Raw genomic sequence first — 22,477 nt, 5'->3', positions numbered from 1 at the left:
GGAGGGACACAGCATCACTGAGACTCTCTTGCTTCACTCTATTCTCCACAAAGCTACTGTGTACAAGTCACATATTTTATAGTAGGAAATCTCTTATAAGCAGTAAGATATTGACTGTAAGTATGCTTTAATCCTTACAACTGAAGCATCCTCTCTCATTATTCTTCATTTCTTTTTGTTGTTATAATATATTCTGAATACCAAAAGCTGTGAATTGTCAGACTGACTTCACGGAGTAGCGTTTGGGGTCGCAGATTACAAAGATCTTCATTCACCTTTTTGCTGTCTGCCCAGTCCAATTACAGCATGTTAAAAAGCACTAACGTAGCTCAGGAGAAAAATTAATACCATCCTCTTAAAATCCGCACTTTATTTATTATTCTGATCGTTGAGCTCTCGAAGTACAATTAACTTACACTGTGCACTTCTGGTGAAGCTGTGCTTCAAAATGCATTATTTTCTGGCTACTGTAATCCATGAAGAGATGCAAGCTAGTGGGGAGCTAGTGAGCTGGAAGACTGAAAGCATCTCAAAAGCAAGAACAAATTCTGAAACCTTAGTCCTATACAATACTGTCTGAAAAGATCAAAACCAGCACCTGTGTGCCATGTAACTGAGTATGTATTTAAGCATTTGTAACACACAGAGGTGGCAATGAGTTATTTTAAAGTAGATCTCAATGACAAATCTGTCCTCCCTTGACTGAAAGCAAACAATCTTGTCATCCTTCTGAGGAAGCAGAGATGCCTCTCAAATCACAGCCACACAAGGATGCCTAAGAAATAACAAGGACACAACAAGCATACACCATACTTCTCCAACTATTTGGTCTCCAATGACTTTCAAATCAAGAATCTTAAGCTTTATTTTGAAAGTTGTACTATTTTAGTACTTCAGTGTTTCGAAAATAAATACTAAGAAAAAGATTAAATAAAAAGAACAGTTTTGTACAGATTAGTAGCATGTTGTTTACAGGCTGCTCCCATGTATTCTGTAGACATCTGGTCTTTCATAACTACTTTTTAACACACACAGCTGAATGGTCCATATGCACACATACCCTCTGCCCTCCCACAACTAAGGAAGGAATAATTTTGAAAACATTTTTGAGTAAACTGATCTGAAAATTCTAATTTCCTCTTTTCTCTGCATCTGTTGTGGGAAAAAAAGCTAAGTAGAAAACTTGAAAGCTGAACGTACCCATGCTCTGGTTTTCATCATCTTGGTCAATGAAGACATGGTCCATCACAAAACTGAGAAGTTCTGACTGAAGGCCTGAGTCTGGATTAAACACCAATGGCTGAAGACCTTCACGACCCCCAGTCATCAGCTGGTGGCTAAAAATCATCAAGAGATCACAGAGCAGCATGAAGGCCTGAAAGGCAAAAGAGACAGAAGAAGAGTAAGAAGCATAAGTCAAGAAAGTAAAAACCAAAATACCAGTAATCTAATTCCTAGATATTCTCTCCTTTGTCTCCTTTAACTAAACTGAATTCTGTACGTTTCTGTGCTGTGAGGAGCATTCCCTGGGGGTTCTCTTAGGAATAAGATACATAGTTTTAAAATACTATGTAGGAACTCTGTTTACTGATGTTCCACGTCCAGGATGAACCATATTCAATTTCCATTTCTTCTCTGTGGGAAGAGCCGCAAATCTCTACTGCGTTAAAGAAAAAATAAACAGTCAAAAGGTTGAAGAGGAGGGAAACTACAGCCTACTTTGATTTTGGACACAGGTGCCAGCATATGTTCTATGTCAAGAGCAACTATTCAGAGTACTAAAAATCATTACTAAAGTTAACCTACTGGAAGACAATGACACCTCAGAGCCCTTTAAAAATACCTAAGTAGGATGGTCTCTGAGTCCTTAATATTTATATCAACTTGCAGAAGGCGGCATAAAAGCCAAACAGAGCTGTCTTTCAAAAACAAAAACCAGTATCTGTTAGAAAGTATTACCTTTTAAAAATCACAAGAACCCGTGTTGGCAAAATCACAGAAGTGCAGATATAAAAAAAGCAATTTGCAGACAACTAAAAGATGTCAAGAGACCTGATATAAATCAGCAAACGTTAAAGCCCGAACAAATACACCAGCTATTCTTTACTGCAGAGTCTGCAAATTATTTCAATAAGTGCTTGGATTTAATTTCTTTTATTACAGTTCCTAAATATACTGAGCAGAAGCTTCCCAATCCACGCACGCTTTTGGCTTTCCAAACACTGAACGCAGATAAATGGAAAATTACTTTGAACCATTAAAAAAATAAAAGGATACCTTGCTATGATCATGTTTTGCATGTGTACCTTTGGCATATGTGTGCTCTTGTGCCCATGCAGACAGGTGCATGCACTTAAAACTGCAAACAGGTTTGTGAAGAAGCACAGCAACCTATGTTATATTGACTACATTCTTGAGAATCGAATAAAATCATCCAGATCTTGATATTTATTTAATGAAGACACTCGGTAACTGGATATTTTACTTTGCTTTACCAAGGAGACATAATTATTTGTCAAGTAACTATTTGTGCAAAGTGTGAAATTAAATCTGTAGTGTAATTTAGAATATTTTTGTCAAATTCTTTAACATTCTTTTTCTGCTAGAAACCATCTGTAAGAATGACCCGCACTGCTAGAAGCCTCAATTTTCTCCAATTAGCCACCACGGGAAACAGAAACACAATAATTAGCATTTACTGCTACATGTAATGGAAATATTAGGATGACAAAATAACTAAATAATGAAGCTTAAAATTTTTTCCCCAAATGCCCATCAGGCATTTGACTCATGTAGGAAGGCAGTTGCTCTACATTAGGGCAGTTGCCCTAATACTCAATGCAAAGGGAAAAAAAAAATCCCAAAATATTCAGCCTCAGATTGATTCAGATTCACCCAATCTGAGTTCTGAATCATCCTCTAAAAGTGCCCGTTTACATCTGCTAATGCGCTACTTAAGAAGAGGAATGGACTTTAAAATTAGGTGATTCAGTTCGACACCTACACTAAAGACAGCTGAATGTGGACCTAAGCATTTATTGATATATCTAAAATGAATTTGATATTAGCTGTGCCATGAAGTTGATTTTAATAGTTCTTTTTATTGAGCATCAGATCAGTTTTACTTGAAGGAAAATCATGTGCGCCTTCTAAGTTTGGTGCAACGTCATATTGAGTTTTACTACAGTTTCTAACATTCACATGTCAGTAAGAACACAGGGCAGACGCTTCCTTTACCTGCTCCTTAACTGGGGTGTTGACGTTTGATAGACACTGCTGGCAGACAGCTAGAAAGGATTTCACAGTTTTCCTCAATACCAGCAAGTCCTCCTAGAATAAATATCAAAAAGCTAATATTAATATGTAAATATTAATAAAAGGTTGCTAAGAAAAAAGCATAAGATGGTAATTGCACACATTCAACCCTATGAGCTGGTAAAACAAAGAGAGACCATGTAAATATATGCAGAGTAAAAAAGTCATTAGTCTTCAGACACACAGCACAAGGTTGCCCTGCAATAAATACTACTAATAAATACATCGCCGTGTTACAATTAGCTGTGTTCTATATTGGATGTAAATTATAATAAATGCTTTAGAAGAAAAAGATCCATACATGGAGGCCAGTCCACCTGGTGGTTTAAAAATCATTCTGTACGTAGATAAATCCACATCAACCAAAAACATCAATGAGCAATCTCAAATTCAACAAAAACATCATCCTAACTGCCTGCAGACACGGGGCATGTGAAAGCATGTGGCAGAAATGCAATGACACGGGGAAAAAGGAGGTTTGTTGATCTAGAGAAAGGAGAATTTGTGGGTAGAAAAAATAAATACAAAAAAAATACATCACTTGGCACCTATTTAAACAGTTTCTCTGTTCACGTTAGGAGCAAATTCAACACAGAGAGAAAAACAGGCACCACAAACCAGTAGGACTTATGTTAACCTCAGGTTTTGTCAAAGAGGACCAGCTTTGTCAGCATCCACTCGTAGATTCTGATACTCTGCATTGCTCAGTGATACCAGCAAAGCTCCTGCCCTGCCTACCACCTGCCTGGCAGCATTTCTGACATGCATCTGCAGCTGCTTCAAAGATCTTTTTACCCCTGTTTTCACCAGAGATTTTGTGTAAAGAAGGGATCTAAATTACAGTCATTAATTCTCACTGAGACTGCTGGCCCATCACTACTGCTGACATTTTCTGCATGGTATCGCCTGTATCAGCTTTCAGATAGAAGACATGTCCTGCTGAACATCCAAACAAAGCCTGAAGATGCCATGCAGTCTATAAGCAACATTTTGCCTGCCAAAAATCCTGATTTTTGAGTTTGCTGTCTCTTCAGTCCATGTGTCTCATTTCTAGTTTTAGCTTCTTTTACTGCATCCTATCCTAAGATCTCATTATTTCTTCTTGACTGAAAAGCCTTTTGGTGGTCCATATGCTCTTCCTGTACTGAAATTACAACAGAAGGTAGGTATGCAAATGCACCTAAGCAGCCCACAGGTTCCTAGATCTCTGAACCTCTTAATTTTCAGTAAAGAAAGAGTGATTTTCTGATCTAGTTTCTGAAGATCTAGATGCTACATCACCTTTTTAATACTGATCGTTTTTCTCTCTTAATATAAGCAAAGATCCCTTTCTGCAACTGCATTAGACTACGATTACATGACCTATAATTTACCTCTGGTCTCTCCTAAGTGACAAATCTCTAGTGATCTTGTTTCCAGGCATCCCTACTGTTTGGCTGCCTCTGAAGCTATTACATCAGGATGACTTCCCAATTTCAATTTTTATCTAACATATTCACCACTTCTTAGCTACTGAATATGAATTACATTAAATATTCATACTAAGCTGCAATGAAATGCGATATTCATGTCTTACAGAAATTGGTATTTCAAAATAGCATATTCGGTCAAAAATGCAACTTTCTCAAGTTTATTTGATCCTTCTTGTTTTTTCTATTGGCTGTATTTGTTCAGCCTTGTACTGACCGTTTTCCATCAGCCATCCCAATAGTTTACCCAGCACTGATGGCAGGCTTATCAGTTTGCTGTAACATGTTTGTCTGGTTTACACTTTTAAACATAGGTATTACAATCACCACCATTTCTATCGCAACTCCTTTCTAACATAATACCTTCCATTTAAATGCTAATGATTGAAAAGAGAAACTAAAACCTACATAAAAATCCTACATAAAAGTTTAGGAATTGAATGTTTCCATTTTTCTTCCTGTCCAAGTCTGAATAGCACCTACCAAACACTATTTATTTTCCTCTCTTGATAGCACAGCAAACATGCAACTTGAAAAGTACAGACATCAAAAGAAAGCCTCACTGAACAGTGCAACAAAACCATCTGGAACTTCCTAAAACTGGAGAAATCCCCAGACTGCTGCAGAGTGATAACGTGGCTGTTGGTTTGGTTGGTTTTTTAAACAGAAATGGGTATGGAAGAAAACCAATTGTATTTTCAAGTCTTTTACTGTTCTAAGGAACACAGCCAAGGTTCTTGAGGCAGGATTACAGGAGATGCTGGCTTCAGCAGGAAAGCTGGCATAAAATACGTACTATCCTTTTGGTTGCTAGGCTAAAATCATGAAGCCACGCTGTTAAATGGATTACTGAAGAGACCCGTGATATAAATAACCCACTCCTGAACTATACAACTAAGATCTTCAAAATGTAACTAGTACATGGAAAAAGAATGAGCCATTAAGGACTTGAACTGATTTTGCCACCAACTGTAACTGGACAACTGTTTGCTTTGCAAGAGTTACCTAAAATTATTCAGTTATTTTCTAGTTTAAAGTTGAAGTCAATGAGAAATGCTGCGATTTTGCCAGTTATTGTTTTTTTTCTTATTTTCCCACTGTCTTTCCTCTTGAACTACTTCTGTGGAGCATTAACTTACTTCTACCAAGCCTCCCAGTTCTTTGACAACCTTTCACCATGTTCAAGATCTGTCAGGATTCAGCTTCTCTGCCGATCACAACCCAACCTTTGGCACCTGGTGACACTCCAGCATTTTGTGCTTTCTGTCATTGTGTCCAGAGCAATATGAAGAGCCTCCAAGTCGCCATGATCTTCTTTAAATCCTTTTAAAATCCTCTCTACTAATTCATCTGCCCACTAATCACTTCGCAATAGCTCAGCATTAGGCTGGCCTGGCTGCAGCTCATTCAGAAGGGTTTCACCTCTGACTCGCTTTTGAATGCTTGTTCTATTCTTGCTCCTTTTTTAGTTTTTAAACTGTTCTAAGACTTTGGATTCTGCAGATATTTCCTATTCACTGCATACATAACTCAGTGGCACCTGGTTTCTTGAATACACACAGAAACGAAGACAGAAAAACCAGCAGAATAACCTAATACTTCCCAACAGGAAGGAATTGTATTCAGCGGACTTTCTTATTAGTTCCAATAACCAGCAGTTATAACCACTCCTTTCAAATGTCTTGTAAACATTTTACACTGGTATTGCTTTTGTAAGTATGGTGATTGAAACTGCAGTGTGCAAACAGTGTTACACAGCATGAGGAGTCCTGCAGATAGTCCTCCTGGCAACGTGGTCTGGATAAACAACAGCTGATATGATGAGAACACGAGTGCAGCCATGCGTGTGAACAGAACCACCAATGTGAACTGTTCTGTGGGGGTGTTTGTCTAAAATAAATGATGATGCTGGGAGGAACTCTAGCAACTGCGTTCTAGTTCTAGTCTGCTTAAAACCACCACGTTAAGCAGTAAGCAGGAGATTACCAAGAAACTTTGAGAAAAAGAAAAGTCACTTTGAAAATAAGTATAATGAAACCTTGTGATTATGGAATCACCTGGGTGTGGAACAGAGTGGCACCCATCACTGCAATCACTGCCTAGGCCTGGTCATGCACTGGCAGTCTCAAGAAGCCTGCACTCACCTGAAGGACGCTCAGCCCAGGGTGCAACACCAAGGACCCACACCTCCAGTATGTATATATGACACTGCAGACGCTTTGAATGGCATGTGAATTAATGGACTGCAGCAAGTGACATGGATACACATGAAACTGGAGCACCATCCTATCCAACAGGAGCCATGTTTAATTAGATGACCTAAAGCACCCAAAAGAAAGGTAGTGGACTTGTACCTCTTCCTACGAGAGCAACTGTACATGTCTAACTGTGTGTGCTGGGGAGGGGATTAGAATCAGTTGCAAATAATTACAGAAGGACATTCCTCGTGTTCAGAAGCATTTCTCGAGTGTCTAGTATTGTGGCTTACCTGCTGTATTGGTTATACTGATCCTGGAGATGTATTTCATTGACTGCACATTAGTTATGTGTCTTTCATGAACCAATAAGCTGCCATAACCCTAATTTGATTTAGATCACAAGAGTTGAACAGGTTTTCCCTGCCACACATAAAAATCTTACAGACTAGCACACTTAGCCTCATGTAGCCAGCCAGAATCCAAGACATACCCAGCACCTGTAACACAGAATGTCCCTCAGAAGGCAATGACTGTGGTCTAGGTGTAGGCACAATGCCCACTGCAGTAATTAAAACAGGACATTCCTTTTGGGAGAGAGGCTGCGTGTCTGGAAGAACCATCTGAATACCAGATAAACAACAGCTTCATCCTACAGAAGAGACTGTTTGCAGTTGTATCTCCCTGGTTGTCAGAGAATCACAGAACAGTTTGGGTTGGAAAGGACCTTAGAGATCATATAATTCCAAAAAAATATGTAGAAAATATGAGTAGGAAGCTGAATGGACCTTCATATTAAAATACTGTGTCAGAAATATACCTCTAAGAGCCTAGATAACTAAAAAATACTAATGATGTACATCATCCTTCATTCTAATGTGTTTCCTATTAAAGTCTGTCTTCCCATACATCTTACTTCCAAAGTGATTCCCTTTAATGACTGCTAACTCATAAGCCTAAATCATGGCAACCAGCCATGGGCAAAATGATCTCATAATGACTTAATGGACAGATATACCGCAGCTGGATTTATTTTCACCGTCAACAAATGAAAAATAAAAGTTCGATAGATCAAAACATGAAAAAAAATGCTCCAACTACATCAGGTTTGAGGATTTCTCTTCAACTTGTTTCTGCTGTGGGTGGGAAAGTACATTTATTATTATAGATTTCATACTTTAATTTGGTTCATTACTTCTGAAAATGTCCTAAAAGATCAGACAGTGGCCTCTAATTGAGAAACTGCTATGAACCGGTTCTGAAAATATTAAGTACAATGATCAAATTACATGTAATATTGTCCTTACTGCATTACACTTGCATGCATTTGCTTTTTATTAGTAACTGCCACTGCTAGTAACCCTATATTTAACAACATAAAAGATGTAACTAAAGGGTAAACAAGGTAAACATACATAAATATTAAGCTATATGTGACATGCAAACCACTAGTATTACTTGCAATTATTAGATAAGCACTGTTAACTTTACCTATCTATTCATAGCTGTTATATTCAGATTAAATACATTCAGCAATAAAAACATAAAAGTCAACTAGTATCAAGTCCTGATAAAGTCAAGCTTCTGCTATTCACATAGTTTATTCAGACATATATATGAAACCAAATACATCTTAAAATACTAAGCAAGTCAAAATGCTTCACAATTGGTATAAAACAAAGTCAATTGGCTTCACAATGGTATGAAATGATCATATACTGTGTGGAGTTGCAGAGAATCAGGTCCAATGCCTGTTAAGGTAAGTTCTGTTTCAGCAAAATTCCTATGATCAAATGTCTACTTACTTTGGAAGGGGAACCCTCAGTGATTTTCACCAGCTGCCAGAGAATAGAGTAATGCGAACACTGCAGTGCCTGAACAACTATCTGTAACACAGGCAACACAAAGAATGTAAGCAAGCTGGAAATAACAAACTGTAAAGCGTATGTAAAATGTGTGACATATTTAAGGGACAAAAAAAGAAAAGAAGAGCAGCTCCTAGGAATTATTTCCTGTTTTCATGGACATCAGCTTCCTTATTCAGCTTAGGGCAATAAGAAACTGGCCCAGTATCAATGGAAAATCTACTGCAGTTAGCTGGGAAACAAAGCGGACAAGAAAATCATGCATTGGAGTGCAGTAATGGGTGCAATCACAGCAGGGCAGAAGTACAACCCAATGCCTACATAGCCCAGGTCAAGAATACTGGTTTAAATACCTCTAAATCTTACTTCATGAGTAATGCAGTTTAGAACACGTAGTCCAATTAAAAAAAAAAAAGGACAAAATAAACATTTCATCACGGACAACACAGGACAAGTATTTGTGAAGCTCACAAAAGCATCAATGTCTCGTTAACATTTCAGTTCTATAATAGGTGCTAAAAATTCCTAAACCTTTTCAGCATGAAGGTACTTTCAGTGGTTTTTAGTTCTGTGCACAGTAAATCAAGTTTGTAACAGCTCTTAGCTGTTTAACAGGTTACTTTTCGGAAAGATATTACTACAGGTGCCAAACTACTCTGTTCAGCAAACTTCTAGTGGTCCGAGGAAAGAAATACTGAGGAGAATTAAGGTTTCACAATCTTTTTCCTAACTCCTTAGAGAAGTAATCTGAGATGTGGCAATGAGATGGGCTATGGAAGTCAATCGCTACGATGGCTCCATCTACTTTCACCAAACTTGGCTGTGAGAAAAGCCTCAAGACCTCCCAACACCTCCTTTCTAAAAAGGCTTCTAAAAGTAGATCAGAATTTCATTTTTCATTTTTTTTTTCCTAATTAACAGCTGGCTTCCAACAGAAATGAAAATACAGCTCAAATACTGCAGTAGGCAGCCCGCAGTTTAAGCTGAAATAGCATTCTGAGAGAATCTGAAATGTCTCTGTGCTCAGCGGTCCCTTTATTAAGAACGCTAATAAAACAGAAGTCCAAGTCATGTCTACTGAAAGAACCTCACTAGAAAGGTTGGCCAGTATCCTTGCTAAGTGTTTATCTGGTTTTTGTAAGCACTTATCTTACCTTCAATACACAATAATTGAAATAATTTGTATGACAGACAAGGTTTACAAATAACGTGCAAAATCATGACTTATGCAGTGCTTGTCACAGCCAGGGACATGAGTTACTCCATACTTTAAAATGAGAAAGGCGAGGCAAGTAGCTCAAAATCAAACTGAGTACAAAAGAAACAAGATCAGATTTTCCTCCTCCTGAAGAATATCTAACTACAAAAACAGCTTCACTTAAGGTTCTGTGATTTTCCTAAACACCTGACGCCTAATGCATTAATTTCTTGACTATCTCCACTGCAAAACTCTTGTAAACACTGAGTCCCCAAACGATGCAGTGCAGGTGCTGCTAACGGTACCTGTTCTGGCATAGCTCCGTGTTCAATTCCAGTTCGTAGTAATCTGTAGCAGTTACTGAACAAATCCCATTTCGTGAGATCATGAGCACTAGAACAAGACATAATAAAGAGAGATTAGTTGTGTTCCTTAGTACTCCATATTGCAGCAGGAATATAGTCTGACCTGGCAGCACAGTGAGCAGTTTCAGTACTTCTGTGAAGTAGAGACAATACAGCATGCTGCCAAGGCAGCTGCACAATTAGTTCACACCTTATTAAAACCAGAAGTTAGGCTTTTAGATGGTAGGGGAAGATGTTTACCACATCAGATTTTTGTCAATAGGAGACAGACTCAATGCATATCATGCAGCTCTAAATGTTACTTAAGCATAGCTACAAGCTCCTTCTCAGTGTTGCCCTCTAACTCATATTTTTCGTGTTGTGTCCTAAACGCAGACAGAATTTCAGAAGGCACTTCTCTGGCACTGCAGCAAAAACTATGGCCAAACTGCAGTTGTACCGAACGACTAATTACTCAACAGTTACATAATCCTCTGCCTTATAATTTAGCAAATAATTGCAAATATTAACACTAAATATTGAACACCCTGAAATATCCAAACTAAGAGCGATATACAGGTAATCAAGACTGAGGTTATGTTAACCATTCCATCCATTCCATATTTCAACCAACCTGATTTGCTGGGAAGAAAAATACAGACGAGATTAGCAACAGGAGTTTTAGTCCTACACACCTCAACAGCTGGTGTTATACGTTTGTAGTGAAAAACTGAGAGATATGAAAAGAAACATACGGTAACCTGAAGAATTATTTTCCACAACACATTCAGTTTTTTTTTAGGTAGAGAGAAACTGAGAAAATTTGAAACCATCTATAAAATGTTTATAAAAGAGCAAGACCCCTCAAAACAATAAAAAGACGAGTTGATAATTAAAATACTCACCTCGAAGAAGGGATGCTCTGACTGAGCTGGAAAATCTGAATTAGATAAAGCAGCCTCACCCATCTGGCTCCCTTTCATCCCAGTGCTTTGATCAGTAAGATATGCTCACATTTCCTGTCCTCTGCTTCTGCTCTGTGTTGGAGCTGCCTGAGTTTGTTTAAATAATTAACTACGCTGCTCAGCAAGAAAGAATATTTCTCTGGCTCTGAGATGAACAGAGGCTGAACCGGGAGCTTCAAGATCCTGCTGAGAACCCACGTATGAAATCCTTTCCCAGTCTGGACTGTGCCGGTCCCACAACATGGATAACCTCTCAGATAAAAGTTGCACAGAAATCTTAACATTTAGCATCCTTTAAGTGAGAATAAGTGAAGTCTGTACTCTAGAGTTGTGCCACTAAGCCAAAGTGCATCTTAATTTATATTTAAGATCTGCGAGCAAAAGGAAAATGATAGAAAAATCTAAAAGCAAAACAGCACCTCTCCTCCCAGAAAAAATGGAGTGAAAATATACTCCCCACCTACATTCTGGAGTGTCTTGGAAGTAAGGAAACAAAATGTTTTATAGACAAACTACTGACTGCCAGGGAACTCCCTCTCACTAGCAATACTAAGCACAAAGATTCTGCTTCAGCAAGTCACAAGGTTGCTACTGAGGTGGAGTTGTACCTCCTTAATTACAATATTGTAATTAAAGCAGTAAAATCTCCTTGGTCTGCAGAGGAAAGTATCTGAATAGATTATTCTACAGAGAATATGAAAGAAAAACTGGTGCCGTGACTGAGCTGCTATTGCAGAGCCCTTCATGCCAGGGACTGGTGGCAGCAGGCACCCCTACCTGCCCTGGGGGCACTTAGCTTTTTGCTCAGATCCTGGTCTTACAACTGTCCTCTGGAGGAGCATTCTAGCTTCCAAAGCTGAAAAATACTAGCCAATAGAGATTATTGCTGCAAACGTCCTTAAAGAAAAGCTTCCACATTACATTTAGGCATATTCTAGTTCATTTTTCTCTGCCTCAAACTACTCAGAAATCAAGACTACAATGAAGAAGATACCATGGACACAACCCCATCCTTCGGAGAGGTTCATAGAGGCTCCAAGAATGACAAGTTATATGACACAGCACTTTCTCTACCTTAGTCATTTCCTTGTCTTTATGGAGTACAGAAAGCAAGGCCCAGCACTTCATCAAAGGAGGTTTCTTTTCATCTCTACAGTCTCTACTGTCTGCTGGGGCATATTTCTACAAGAAATTAGTCAGATGAAGTGAAGGAATCATTCCCACAGCGTTTCCAAAAGTGTGGAAAGAAACAGCCTACAAACAGTCCTGTTAGGTAAGGTGATCTGTGCACCCTCAGACCTTCTCTCTTTTTAGAGCAGCACAAAGCAAAAGAAGCAGCGCCTTGGGTTATAAACAGCTCTGCAAGGTGCAGCCTTACTTTTCTAACTGAGGTTTCATTTATCATAATTTCTTCTTTTTCTAGATAATAAACTTCTGAATAATACAGTCTGAAGGAATCTGATATGTCATATAGTTCAACTATTGGAAAGTTACTATAGCCATTGCCTGGCATATTGCATGAAGTCAGCGTGTGGCAGGAAGGAACCAAATTCTGTATTATATCTGAGGACTACTGGGCTGTGATACCAACAGTCCTCATTTCTAAATGTTAAACAATGCTCTATACACAGGACAGCATGAAAAGAGCACATCGGAGGAATGGAGCTGATGTCTTGGTTTCACATATCTTGCATGGAATCACCTGGAGCAATTAAACAACAAATGCTGATATAAAAATTGCTACAGCACTCATGTATGAAGTGTGACAGCTCAGCTGAACTAAGCCAGAGTTGAAATAGGAAGATTGTGTCCCTATGTGAAAGCAAAGAAAGAAATGCTATGAACATCAGTGAGACCCTGACAAAGAAAAGACTGTCATATTTAGTCTATGTGTCCTATTCAGAAATCCTCAAAAATTTATTATTCCATTTTGAAAACTCAAAAGGAAACACTGTAATGATCAATTCTATTTGTACTGAAATACCGATATCCCATGATGGAAAGCTATCAATTAAAAAGCATTCTGCAAGCCTGTTGTCAAGTAGCTTTTCAGCCTTTCCAAAACATCCATCTCCCATTGCATGTTCCACTGTTCTAGCATGCAGAGAGAGACAATTTCTTGTACTGTGCCTATCTTCATTAACCAGTTTGATTTATGTTAGTTTAAGTGAAAAAAAATTGGGCAGCAAGTACAATCTACAGAACATCTTCCCTAATCTTCGAAACTTTTTATGTTATTCATTCCCACATGAAAATACATGATAAAAAGATCTTCTCAGAAAGAGGATTAGCTCAGACTTGGGAAATCTCAGTACAGAAGCTTTTTTTGGTCTGGAAGGCTTTTCTGACAATCCCTGTCATGGTTTTTCCCCACTTGCTGGGTTTATTTCTCCTAGAATATGAAGAAGCAGCAATGAGGAAGGAAGCAAAAGAAGGTACATTTCTCTCACTGGAAGAAGAGAGGGACTTGTTTTTTCTATTCAAATCCAAATGCTTTGCTCTGTCAGTGAAGTTTTATAAGACCTGAAAGGTTGTTAGTGTATAACTTCAACTTCTTCCATTGCCTTTGGCTCCAATCTGATGATGGGTAGCGACAGCATCAGGCAAGAGCCATCAAGATGAGAACAATCAATGCAAGTTTTAAATTAAAGACCATCATAGCCTCATAACTGAAGCTTTTGCAAAAAGTTTTGTGTTGTTTTCTTCAGTGTGAACTACAGCTTTCACCAATCCTCTCAGGGATGGTAGAAGTGGCTCCAACTGTGTTACCAGGGAGACCAAAAACCTAATTTGCACATCAGCCAGCTGCACTATAGGAATTAGTAATGATTTAATGATCTTTCTAGGACTCCTGTTGAATGGAAACAAAGAGCAGATATTTCCGAATCATCTCATACAGTGATTCAGTACAGGTGAATACTAAGCATAGAAAGGAAAGCGAACCAAAACTGCAAATCCAAATACACAAGTGTAAAAGAGGTGGGAGAAGCAAGATCCGCTCTATCACTGTGATAAGGGAGAAATTACTTCTGGCTCTCAGTCACAGAATCACACAGAATCACAGAATGACCCGGGTTGGAAGGGACCTCAAGGATCATGTAGTTCCAACCCCCCTGCCCGGCAGGGCCACCAAACATACACATTTACTAGATCAGGTTGCCCAGGGCCCCGTCCAACCTGGCCTTGAACACCTCCAAGGACGGGGCATCCACAACCTCCCTGGGCAGCCTGTTCCAGGACCTAACTACTCTCTTAGTAAAGAACTTCCCCCTAACGTCCAACCTAAATCTTCCCTCTTTTAACTTAAAACCATTTCCCCTAGTCCTGTCTATGTCAGCCCTTTTCGAAGAGTTTACTCCCCTCCTGGGAGTAAGTTTCCCCTTCAGGTACTGAAAGGCTGCAATGAGGTCACCCCGCAACCTTCTCTTCTCCAGGCTGAACAAAACCCAACTCCCTCAGCCTGTCCTCATAGGGGAGGTGTCCCAGCCCCTGATCATCTTTGTGGCCCTCCTCTGGACCCTTTCCAAAATCTCCATATCTTTTTTTGTACTGAGGGCTCCACACCTGGACACAGTACTCCAGATGGGGCGCTCACAAGAGCAGAGTAGAGAGGGACGATCACCTCCCTATCCCTGCTGACCACCCTCTCCTGATGGAGCCCAGGTCCCATTTGCTTACTGGGCTGCCAGAGCCACTCTGCTGGCTCATGTTAAGTTTCTCATCTTCAGGACCCCTAGGTCTTTCTCTGCCGAGCTGCTCTCAAGGACCACTCCTCCCAGCCTGTACAGGTGCCTGGGGTTCTTCCAACCTAAGTGCAAAACCTTGCACTTTGCCGTGTTGAACCTCATTAGGTTCACCCGAGCCCAGCTTTCCAGCCTGCCAAGGTCCCTCTGAATGGCATCTGCATTCAAAGCTTTCCTACCAGAAGCAATTATTTCCTACACCTGGTATAAGGGGAAGATTAGGTCTTTGTGCCATAGAGCAACATCCTGACAACTGAAGTCAAATTTTCCAGGTTGCTCTACGAGTCATTAGGGTGCCAATATGTCTAACTGAGAGCAGCAGAACCCTGGGAAGATGCTGGCTGGTTCCAGCAGTCTGGTTCATCCTGCACTTAGTGAAGGAGTTTCAGGTAGTTAAAACTTCATATGTCATGCGGGAGAGTATGATTTTGTAGTGAAACACTCATTTAGTGCAAAGGAAGATATGCCATTTGCAAATTAAATGTGTAAAAGCAGTCATTAACTAACCAATAACACTGATGAATCTGAAGAATAGATTGGATGGCACTGAGAAATGCCACCAGTCATTCATCAAACTCTGTTCCTTATTTTAGACCATAAAGTGTTCTCATTTCTTAACACCAGATCTCAACTGATACTTGTTGAAGTGACCATAAATTTTCAAGGGAAGACACACATACTTGTGAAAAGAGGTTAATCTCTTCAAAGTGGAGAGCACGTTGTATATGTCATCATCATCAGCTTCTTCTCCCTGAAAATGAAAGAAAATCCATGAAGGCAGTTCAGCAAACCAACTGAGAGAACACTGCTGAATGGGAAGGAACAGATTTCTTTTAGGTTTTATGTTGACCACAAAACATGGTCCAAATTTTATTTAGATTCCATAGTGATACTTAAATAACTACTGCATAGCATTAGAAAATTAGCAAGATCATCTAAAAATATGCAGCAGTATTACAACATTAATACTCAAGCAAGTATCTTCCAGTAGTAGAAACCATTTCCAAGATAAAAATCCTAGTTTTATCTTATTTTACAGAAAGGACTGAGCTGCAGTTTAACCACAATCTGAAGAATGTGCCACAAGAACCAGACAAATGTTTATCTGTAGATGTCAACAGTGAGTATTTTAAAACGATTGGTGGAAAAATTCCTTTGGTTTCTTATCCTTCATTGCTGTTCCCTGTTACACACTGCATCACGTGACAGCCACGTTGCATACAATGACATACATTCAGCACTGGAAAGTTTTTTCTTCTGCAATTTTTGTTTAAGGTTGACATTTTAAAATATCACTATTCCAATACTGAATTGAAAATCAAGTGGAATTAATTCTGAAACTTAATTTTTCCAGCAATTTTCTGAAAGAGTAAATCCACTTAGAGCTATTCTTCTCCATTTTGTTTTGATCAATCACTTTCCAGCTATAGGCCAACAATTAAATCATCTCCCTGCTTTTAGATGCAAGTGCCAGTCAATGTTTCTTATTATCAACCTAGAGGGAAGCCATAAAACAACATTATGCTTGCTTGACTACAAGCATACAAATTTGCAAATAAAAAATCTCTTTGAAATGAGGAAATAAACATAACTAAAGGTTTAATTTATTTAATACACAGTTCCTTATACAACTAAGTGCATCTTCCACGATGCACAACTTATGAAGTATAGAAAAAGATCTATGCAGACCCTAAGTTACTTTTAAAAATCAGGAGAACTACAACAAATTAAGTGGTGCTGTACAAAGTTAAATTTACTAAACCAGATTTCTATCCTTATTCAGTGTATTCTGTCTGGTGCAAGCATATCTTGTAAATAAATTCCAGACATCTCCAGGCTTTGGTTTTGTATCATTATTTCCTTCTTTCCAGAGCTGTTTCAATATGCCATAATAAATATTTGACTAAACCCTCTCTTCCATTCAAGACATGATGCAGTTTTCATTCTGCGATCAGCGTGTCAATTGGAGACTACAGGAATTACCCCAAGCACTAATGTAAATGCACTTTCCTTTGCATTTTTTCCTGAGCTTTCATCAAATTCATTTCACATGTGAATTGTTTAAATAATACACTAAGTTTTAAGGAGTGGGACTGTCCCATGGTCTTTGTCTTACAGCATCAGATTTAATGCTAGTCTAGGGGATTTTCTGTATGGAGAAAGGCCTCCAAATAATTATGATAGAGTTGCTGCTGCATTACCTCTTCACATGGATAATTTCATGACGTTTTTCTGCAGTCTATCACAGCGTATTTTAGGTAGTCTAACTAAATTCATTTCAAGGAAACAAACCTCCTGCAGCAGATCCTCTACAGAATGGTTGAACCGATCCACAAACTCATCAATAAGTTGGCTGTGCGCTATGTCAACTCTGTTCTGGATTGTATATTCTTCACTACAGAGTATGCTGTAGGTTTTGCTGCAGGCTTCGAGAACATCCGATTCCACGTGCTTTTCCACAACAAACTTAATTTGTTTCAGTAAGGCATCCAGATGCTGTAGATCAGAAAAGAAATTCAGCTCCTACCTTGTCAAACAATAAATCCCCAAAAAAACACACCAGGTTATATTACTATATTTGGTTTTATTACCAAATGAAGGCATGGTACTGTACAACAACAGTGATGAGGTACTTGAAAGCAGCCAGCATTACTGCCCACTGTACTATACCTTTTCCATTCTGCCAGTGCTATAGATTTCCAGATCAAAATACTGAGGGATTTGCAGGAGATTTGCAACCTTCTCTGCATCAGCGGAATACTAGAATATCATTGAAACAAAACAGAACAGTAAAAATAAACATCTACACAGAAGGAAAGTTTAAAGTCAGTCGTAAATACCAGGGAGCAATTGATTTTGTAGAAAAATATACCTTTGATAGCAACATAGGAAGTGCAATAATGAAATGCTCAGTCAATTTATTTCTGTCATCTATCTGCGTTTTCCTTTCTTTTGCTGTCAAGACCTGCAAGCGATCAAAGATAACTACAGTAAATACAATATCTGCATATAGCATTCATTAATTCCTCTGAAGTTGATATTTCCAAGAAACACTCATGCAATTTTTAATAAAAAGAGAAGGGAAAGACATTCAAAAATGTTTGGACTGAAGAGTGATTAAATGGGAGGATCACACGTCCTAAGAAACCATAATTGAAAAGGGAAATATCATCCAGCCACATACTGTTGCTACACATCAACATGTTTTTAGGATTGAACTTTAAATATAACCCAAGGCAGTGGAAGTTTTGCTATTGTTTCCAAATAAATTAAGCTCTAGCTTTCACACATTAAATAACATGTTAATGAAAGACCTCAGGGTGAACTGAATTATAATTCAGAAAACCAAAATCAAACCACACTGTAACAGTGATTTCCATTAGCAGATTAGTGGCCTCATCTCTAAACTGGAATGTAATTCTCAGTGAGAACATGCACCCAAGCTCACTGAATTCATTTACAGCTTTCAGTGACATTTACACTGAGGCTACTAATACTATCATAGCCAAACCACCTTAAAACAATGAATATATAATCAACATAGCTTCACAAAAGCTTAGAGCTGCCCTCTTGGCTTCAGAAAAGGAGAGTTTTTGTAAAGAATACTTTTGAAAACAAGTAGTAAAATATTTCCATTACCTAAAGGCTTATGTTCATCCACGCTGCTCAACTGCACAATAAGGGTTACAAACCAAAGACAGATTGAAAACTAATTCACAAGAACGTAATTAAAAAACCCATTTCAGTTCAGAAAATATCCTAATGAGATCATGAGAACACAACAAACCTCTGCTGAAGAATCGAAAGAAACTTGCAGTTACCATCTTAAAACTCATTTTGTAACTGAAAAGTAGGAAAAGCTAAACATCATACCTATACCTCTCTCTAAGAGAGAAGGAACAGCTGGAAACAAAACATGCCCAGAAGACAGGCAGCCTATTGGGTAAGTATCCAAAACAGCCATGGAAATGAAGGGGAAATACCTAAAGATTTGTCACCAGGGTAAGAAACCAATTATATAGTACATAAGCAGATACAACCAAATATTGCTATTTAGCAGTGCTATTAATTAAGCTGGATTCCTAGGGATGATCTTCACACTACTTTGATCATTGTTCAGAGAGTGAAGTTTATTCTTTACCTTTGTAAAACTACAGACAGCAAAAATCTAAGACTACTAATTTTTCTGAATTTAAGTCAACTGAAATGTAGATCCGAGAGAGAAAAATTACACAGACAGCTTACACTACCACTATTTACGGCTACAAACAGTGAATACAAATGTGAAAACATCCTTAAATTTAAAGATTATTTGTCTACTGGAATGGCTTAACGCTTTTATTAATGCAGCAGATGTTTCAATTTACATGTATATTTGAGTAAGTGCCTTTGTAGACTGCCCCCTCATCTGTGAAATGTTTTAATAAATTAGAAATTTCATAGAATATTCTTCATAAAGCAAGGTACAAAAAACATGTTTAAATTGACGGCCTACTGGAAATTCTCCTGGGATGCTGTTTTAGGACATGCAGATAAACTACTTTTAGTACAGAAAAACTGAGAAGCCAAGTAGCTCTCTTTAGTTTAGCAATGAAGTGTGGTTAGTGTGTCTCTAGATATAGTCTAAAGTAAGTCTGTGTCTTTCTTTATTAGTTATGTCTATTCAGAAGAAAACCTAACAGAAGTACCAAATGTTCACATGGTTTTATTTCATTGCAGTCTAACCTAAGTAAGAGGAGGACTAAGAAAAACCAGAGAAATATACTCGGGAAGCTGAAACTGTGAATGCTGCGTTTATGGAGAATAAAAATCAAAGCCTGTTCATCACCCTGACCTTGTGACTTGTGCTGAAATGCTTAAAAGAGCCTTTAGAAATGGAACTCAACTGATGGAGAGCCCCACACAGTCATTGTATAATAGGTTAGAGAGGCGTCTAGATGACAATACAAACATTATCAGATTTCAAAAGTTTATGGGCACCCAAAGAAAAAGCTCAAAGTGGATGGATATACAAAATCCCAGAAGCATTCAGGCTGGAAGGGGCCTTGCAAAGTCCCAGTCCCAACCCTCCTGCTCAGAGCAGTCAGCTCTATTCATCAAAAGGAAATTTAAATAAAAAAAACAAAAAGACATTTCCATAAACAGAATATAGAATCAATGAGGTTTGGGTTGGAAGGGATCTTTAAGATCATTTAATTCCAAACCACCTGCTGTTGGCAGGGCCATCTCCCACTCCACCAGGTTGCTCATATACTATTACTTTTCCTCAAAAATGCACATACAAAAAATTGATTGTAAAAATTTCACTTAGTGTCAAAATATGGTTTTACAGAAAAGTACTTCATGCTAATATATTAACACAAATAGTTTTGAGTTGCCCATTATAGTTCTACTCACTCTTTTGCCAGTGCCCCTGCCAACTGGAGGGTGTGCTTCAGCAGCTTGTCTGATTGTACACACCATCAGCTCTATCAGAGCGCTCTCCTGACGGTCAGACATGGCTATGAAAAAAAAACAACAGCAAAGATCAGCTTTGATGTCTGAAAGAAATCTTAAAGATGATAAATCTGTGAACGTAGTTGTAAAACACAGGGAACAGACAACAAAGAGACAATATAATTTTGGTCAGTTTATAAAACCTAGGTTTGCTTGCTTGATCTCTTAGTTATCCCAAATTGAATATGGCAGGACTTAAGTTTGGAAAAAGGCAGCCTGGAAAAATGATGAACAAAGGTCTACAAAATACCGAGTGGCACGCAGGACAGAGATGGACTGACTGCTCACTGTCATTTCTTATAAAATACTCTCACCACCATGAAGCATTAAGTACTTCTGATCACATCTCAAGAGCCAAACCCCACTAGGCTATACAGAAACCTAAACGAACCAGCTCCTTTCCAAGGAAATCGCCATATACATAGAAGGCACACAGGTGAAACGGGAGTACCAAAAGGTGAGATGCTGGAACACAGAGACAGCCAACGCACCATGTAAGGAAGCAGTGAGAGTACATTATGATTTCTGACAACCTAACTGCTGTAAAGGTTTCTGGAGAAGACTCCTGAAACATTATAAAGATCTTTAATGACTTTATCATTAGGAAATCTTTGCCACCAATCTCTCTGGCTACCTGACAAAGGGGATACATAGTTAACTGTGAAAAAAAAAAATCCCTCATTTTTTTTTTCTTTAAAGAATTCAAGGGGGTTTAACATTGTCTGCACAATCCCCAAACACCACCTGAAGTTTTTGTTTACTCAAAACTGTTAGTTACTTAATTGACTAAAATGTTCATGTATACTCTAGTCATCTAAATGTTCAGACAAGAATCTTAGCCTTAATATTAAACAGCAACACTACAGCAGGCTACATGAGTTGAAAAATGCAATACAAAGCTTCTCCTCTTGAAGCAGAGTGTATTAAAAATGGATTAAACTAAAATCCATGTTGTACTTTCTCAAATATGCTTTCTAAACAAATCACAACATAAGCGCTTCTATCTGCCACAGTGAAAAGCCTTTTTAAGTCATAACAAATAACGTGCAATATCAGTACAGTAGAAGGGTTAAATAAATACCTTCTTCTCCTTGGACTGGCTCCTCCAAGAGCAATTCTGTCATGCATTCCCAGTCTTTCAACAGTTCTTGAGAGCTCTCCCACAAACTGTCCACCAAATAGGCTGCATGTTCATGCAACTACAAAATCAGAAGCACTGGTCAGTACAGTGTTCAGGTGCAAGCAGTTGTTTCTCAGCTGTTACAATCATTACGGCACGGACACTGTCTCTGGGCACATATTCTTAAATAAGTCGGAAAGAAAATTCAGTTTTAAACTCACTCTGGAAGGCTTTTTTTCACCTGAATGATACAACTGTACAGCAATGGGGATGCACTTTATTGGAAAATGGATAAAAAAAAACAAATGGAGCTTTCAGTAAAGCAGCTTGCTTGTGAAAAATCTCTGAATTCTGATCTAGAAATTTCCATTTCCTCACATTCATTACTGTGTTATAAGAAGAGACGCTGAGACATGATACTAAGAGGAGGCTGTAATACATCCTTTCTGAACAGGCATTTATTTTTCAGTGCAGAACATGGATATGGAAATATTTTTCATTTTAGTATAACATCCAGTATTAGAACGAAAGGGACAAACAACAACAAAATTAAAATGCGTGCAGTGGTGTTTGTATTACAACTAATGACTGAAATGGGAAAACACAATCACAGAATGAAATCACCAAGGTTGAAAAAGACCTCCAAGATCATCTTGTCAAACCATCCACTTGCCACCAATATTTCCCCCCATAAATCTTTAGCACCACATCTAAAGGTCTCTTCAACATGCCCACGCACAGTGACTCCACCACCTCCCTGGGCAGCC

At 38.4% G+C, this 22,477-nt stretch overlaps 1 protein-coding gene across 5 annotated transcripts in view; it reads right to left on the bottom strand.

Annotated features, from left to right (window-relative positions):
• Window positions 1-22,477, bottom strand: part of STAG1 (stromal antigen 1) — a 150,080-nt gene that overhangs the window by 18,106 nt on the left and 109,497 nt on the right. For all 5 annotated transcript variants that reach the window (XM_015870971.2, XM_015870970.2, XM_032446719.1 and 2 more), the window contains 10 exons: window positions 21,672-21,789; window positions 20,492-20,595; window positions 17,967-18,059; window positions 17,765-17,854; window positions 17,387-17,590; window positions 15,775-15,845; window positions 10,348-10,435; window positions 8,785-8,865; window positions 3,238-3,330; window positions 1,201-1,375 (listed from right to left, as the gene is read on the bottom strand). In XM_015870971.2, the coding sequence (XP_015726457.1) occupies window positions 1,201-1,375; window positions 3,238-3,330; window positions 8,785-8,865; window positions 10,348-10,435; window positions 15,775-15,845; window positions 17,387-17,590; window positions 17,765-17,854; window positions 17,967-18,059; window positions 20,492-20,595; window positions 21,672-21,789 (1,117 nt within the window). The remainder of the gene's footprint in view (window positions 1-1,200; window positions 1,376-3,237; window positions 3,331-8,784; window positions 8,866-10,347; window positions 10,436-15,774; window positions 15,846-17,386; window positions 17,591-17,764; window positions 17,855-17,966; window positions 18,060-20,491; window positions 20,596-21,671; window positions 21,790-22,477) is intronic.

The sequence above is a fragment of the Coturnix japonica genome, chromosome 9 (genome assembly GCF_001577835.2).
Source record: "Coturnix japonica isolate 7356 chromosome 9, Coturnix japonica 2.1, whole genome shotgun sequence".
Lineage (NCBI taxonomy): Eukaryota > Metazoa > Chordata > Aves > Galliformes > Phasianidae > Coturnix > Coturnix japonica.
Note: the sequence above shows the minus strand (reverse complement) of the source record. Positions and strands in the feature narration are given on the sequence as shown.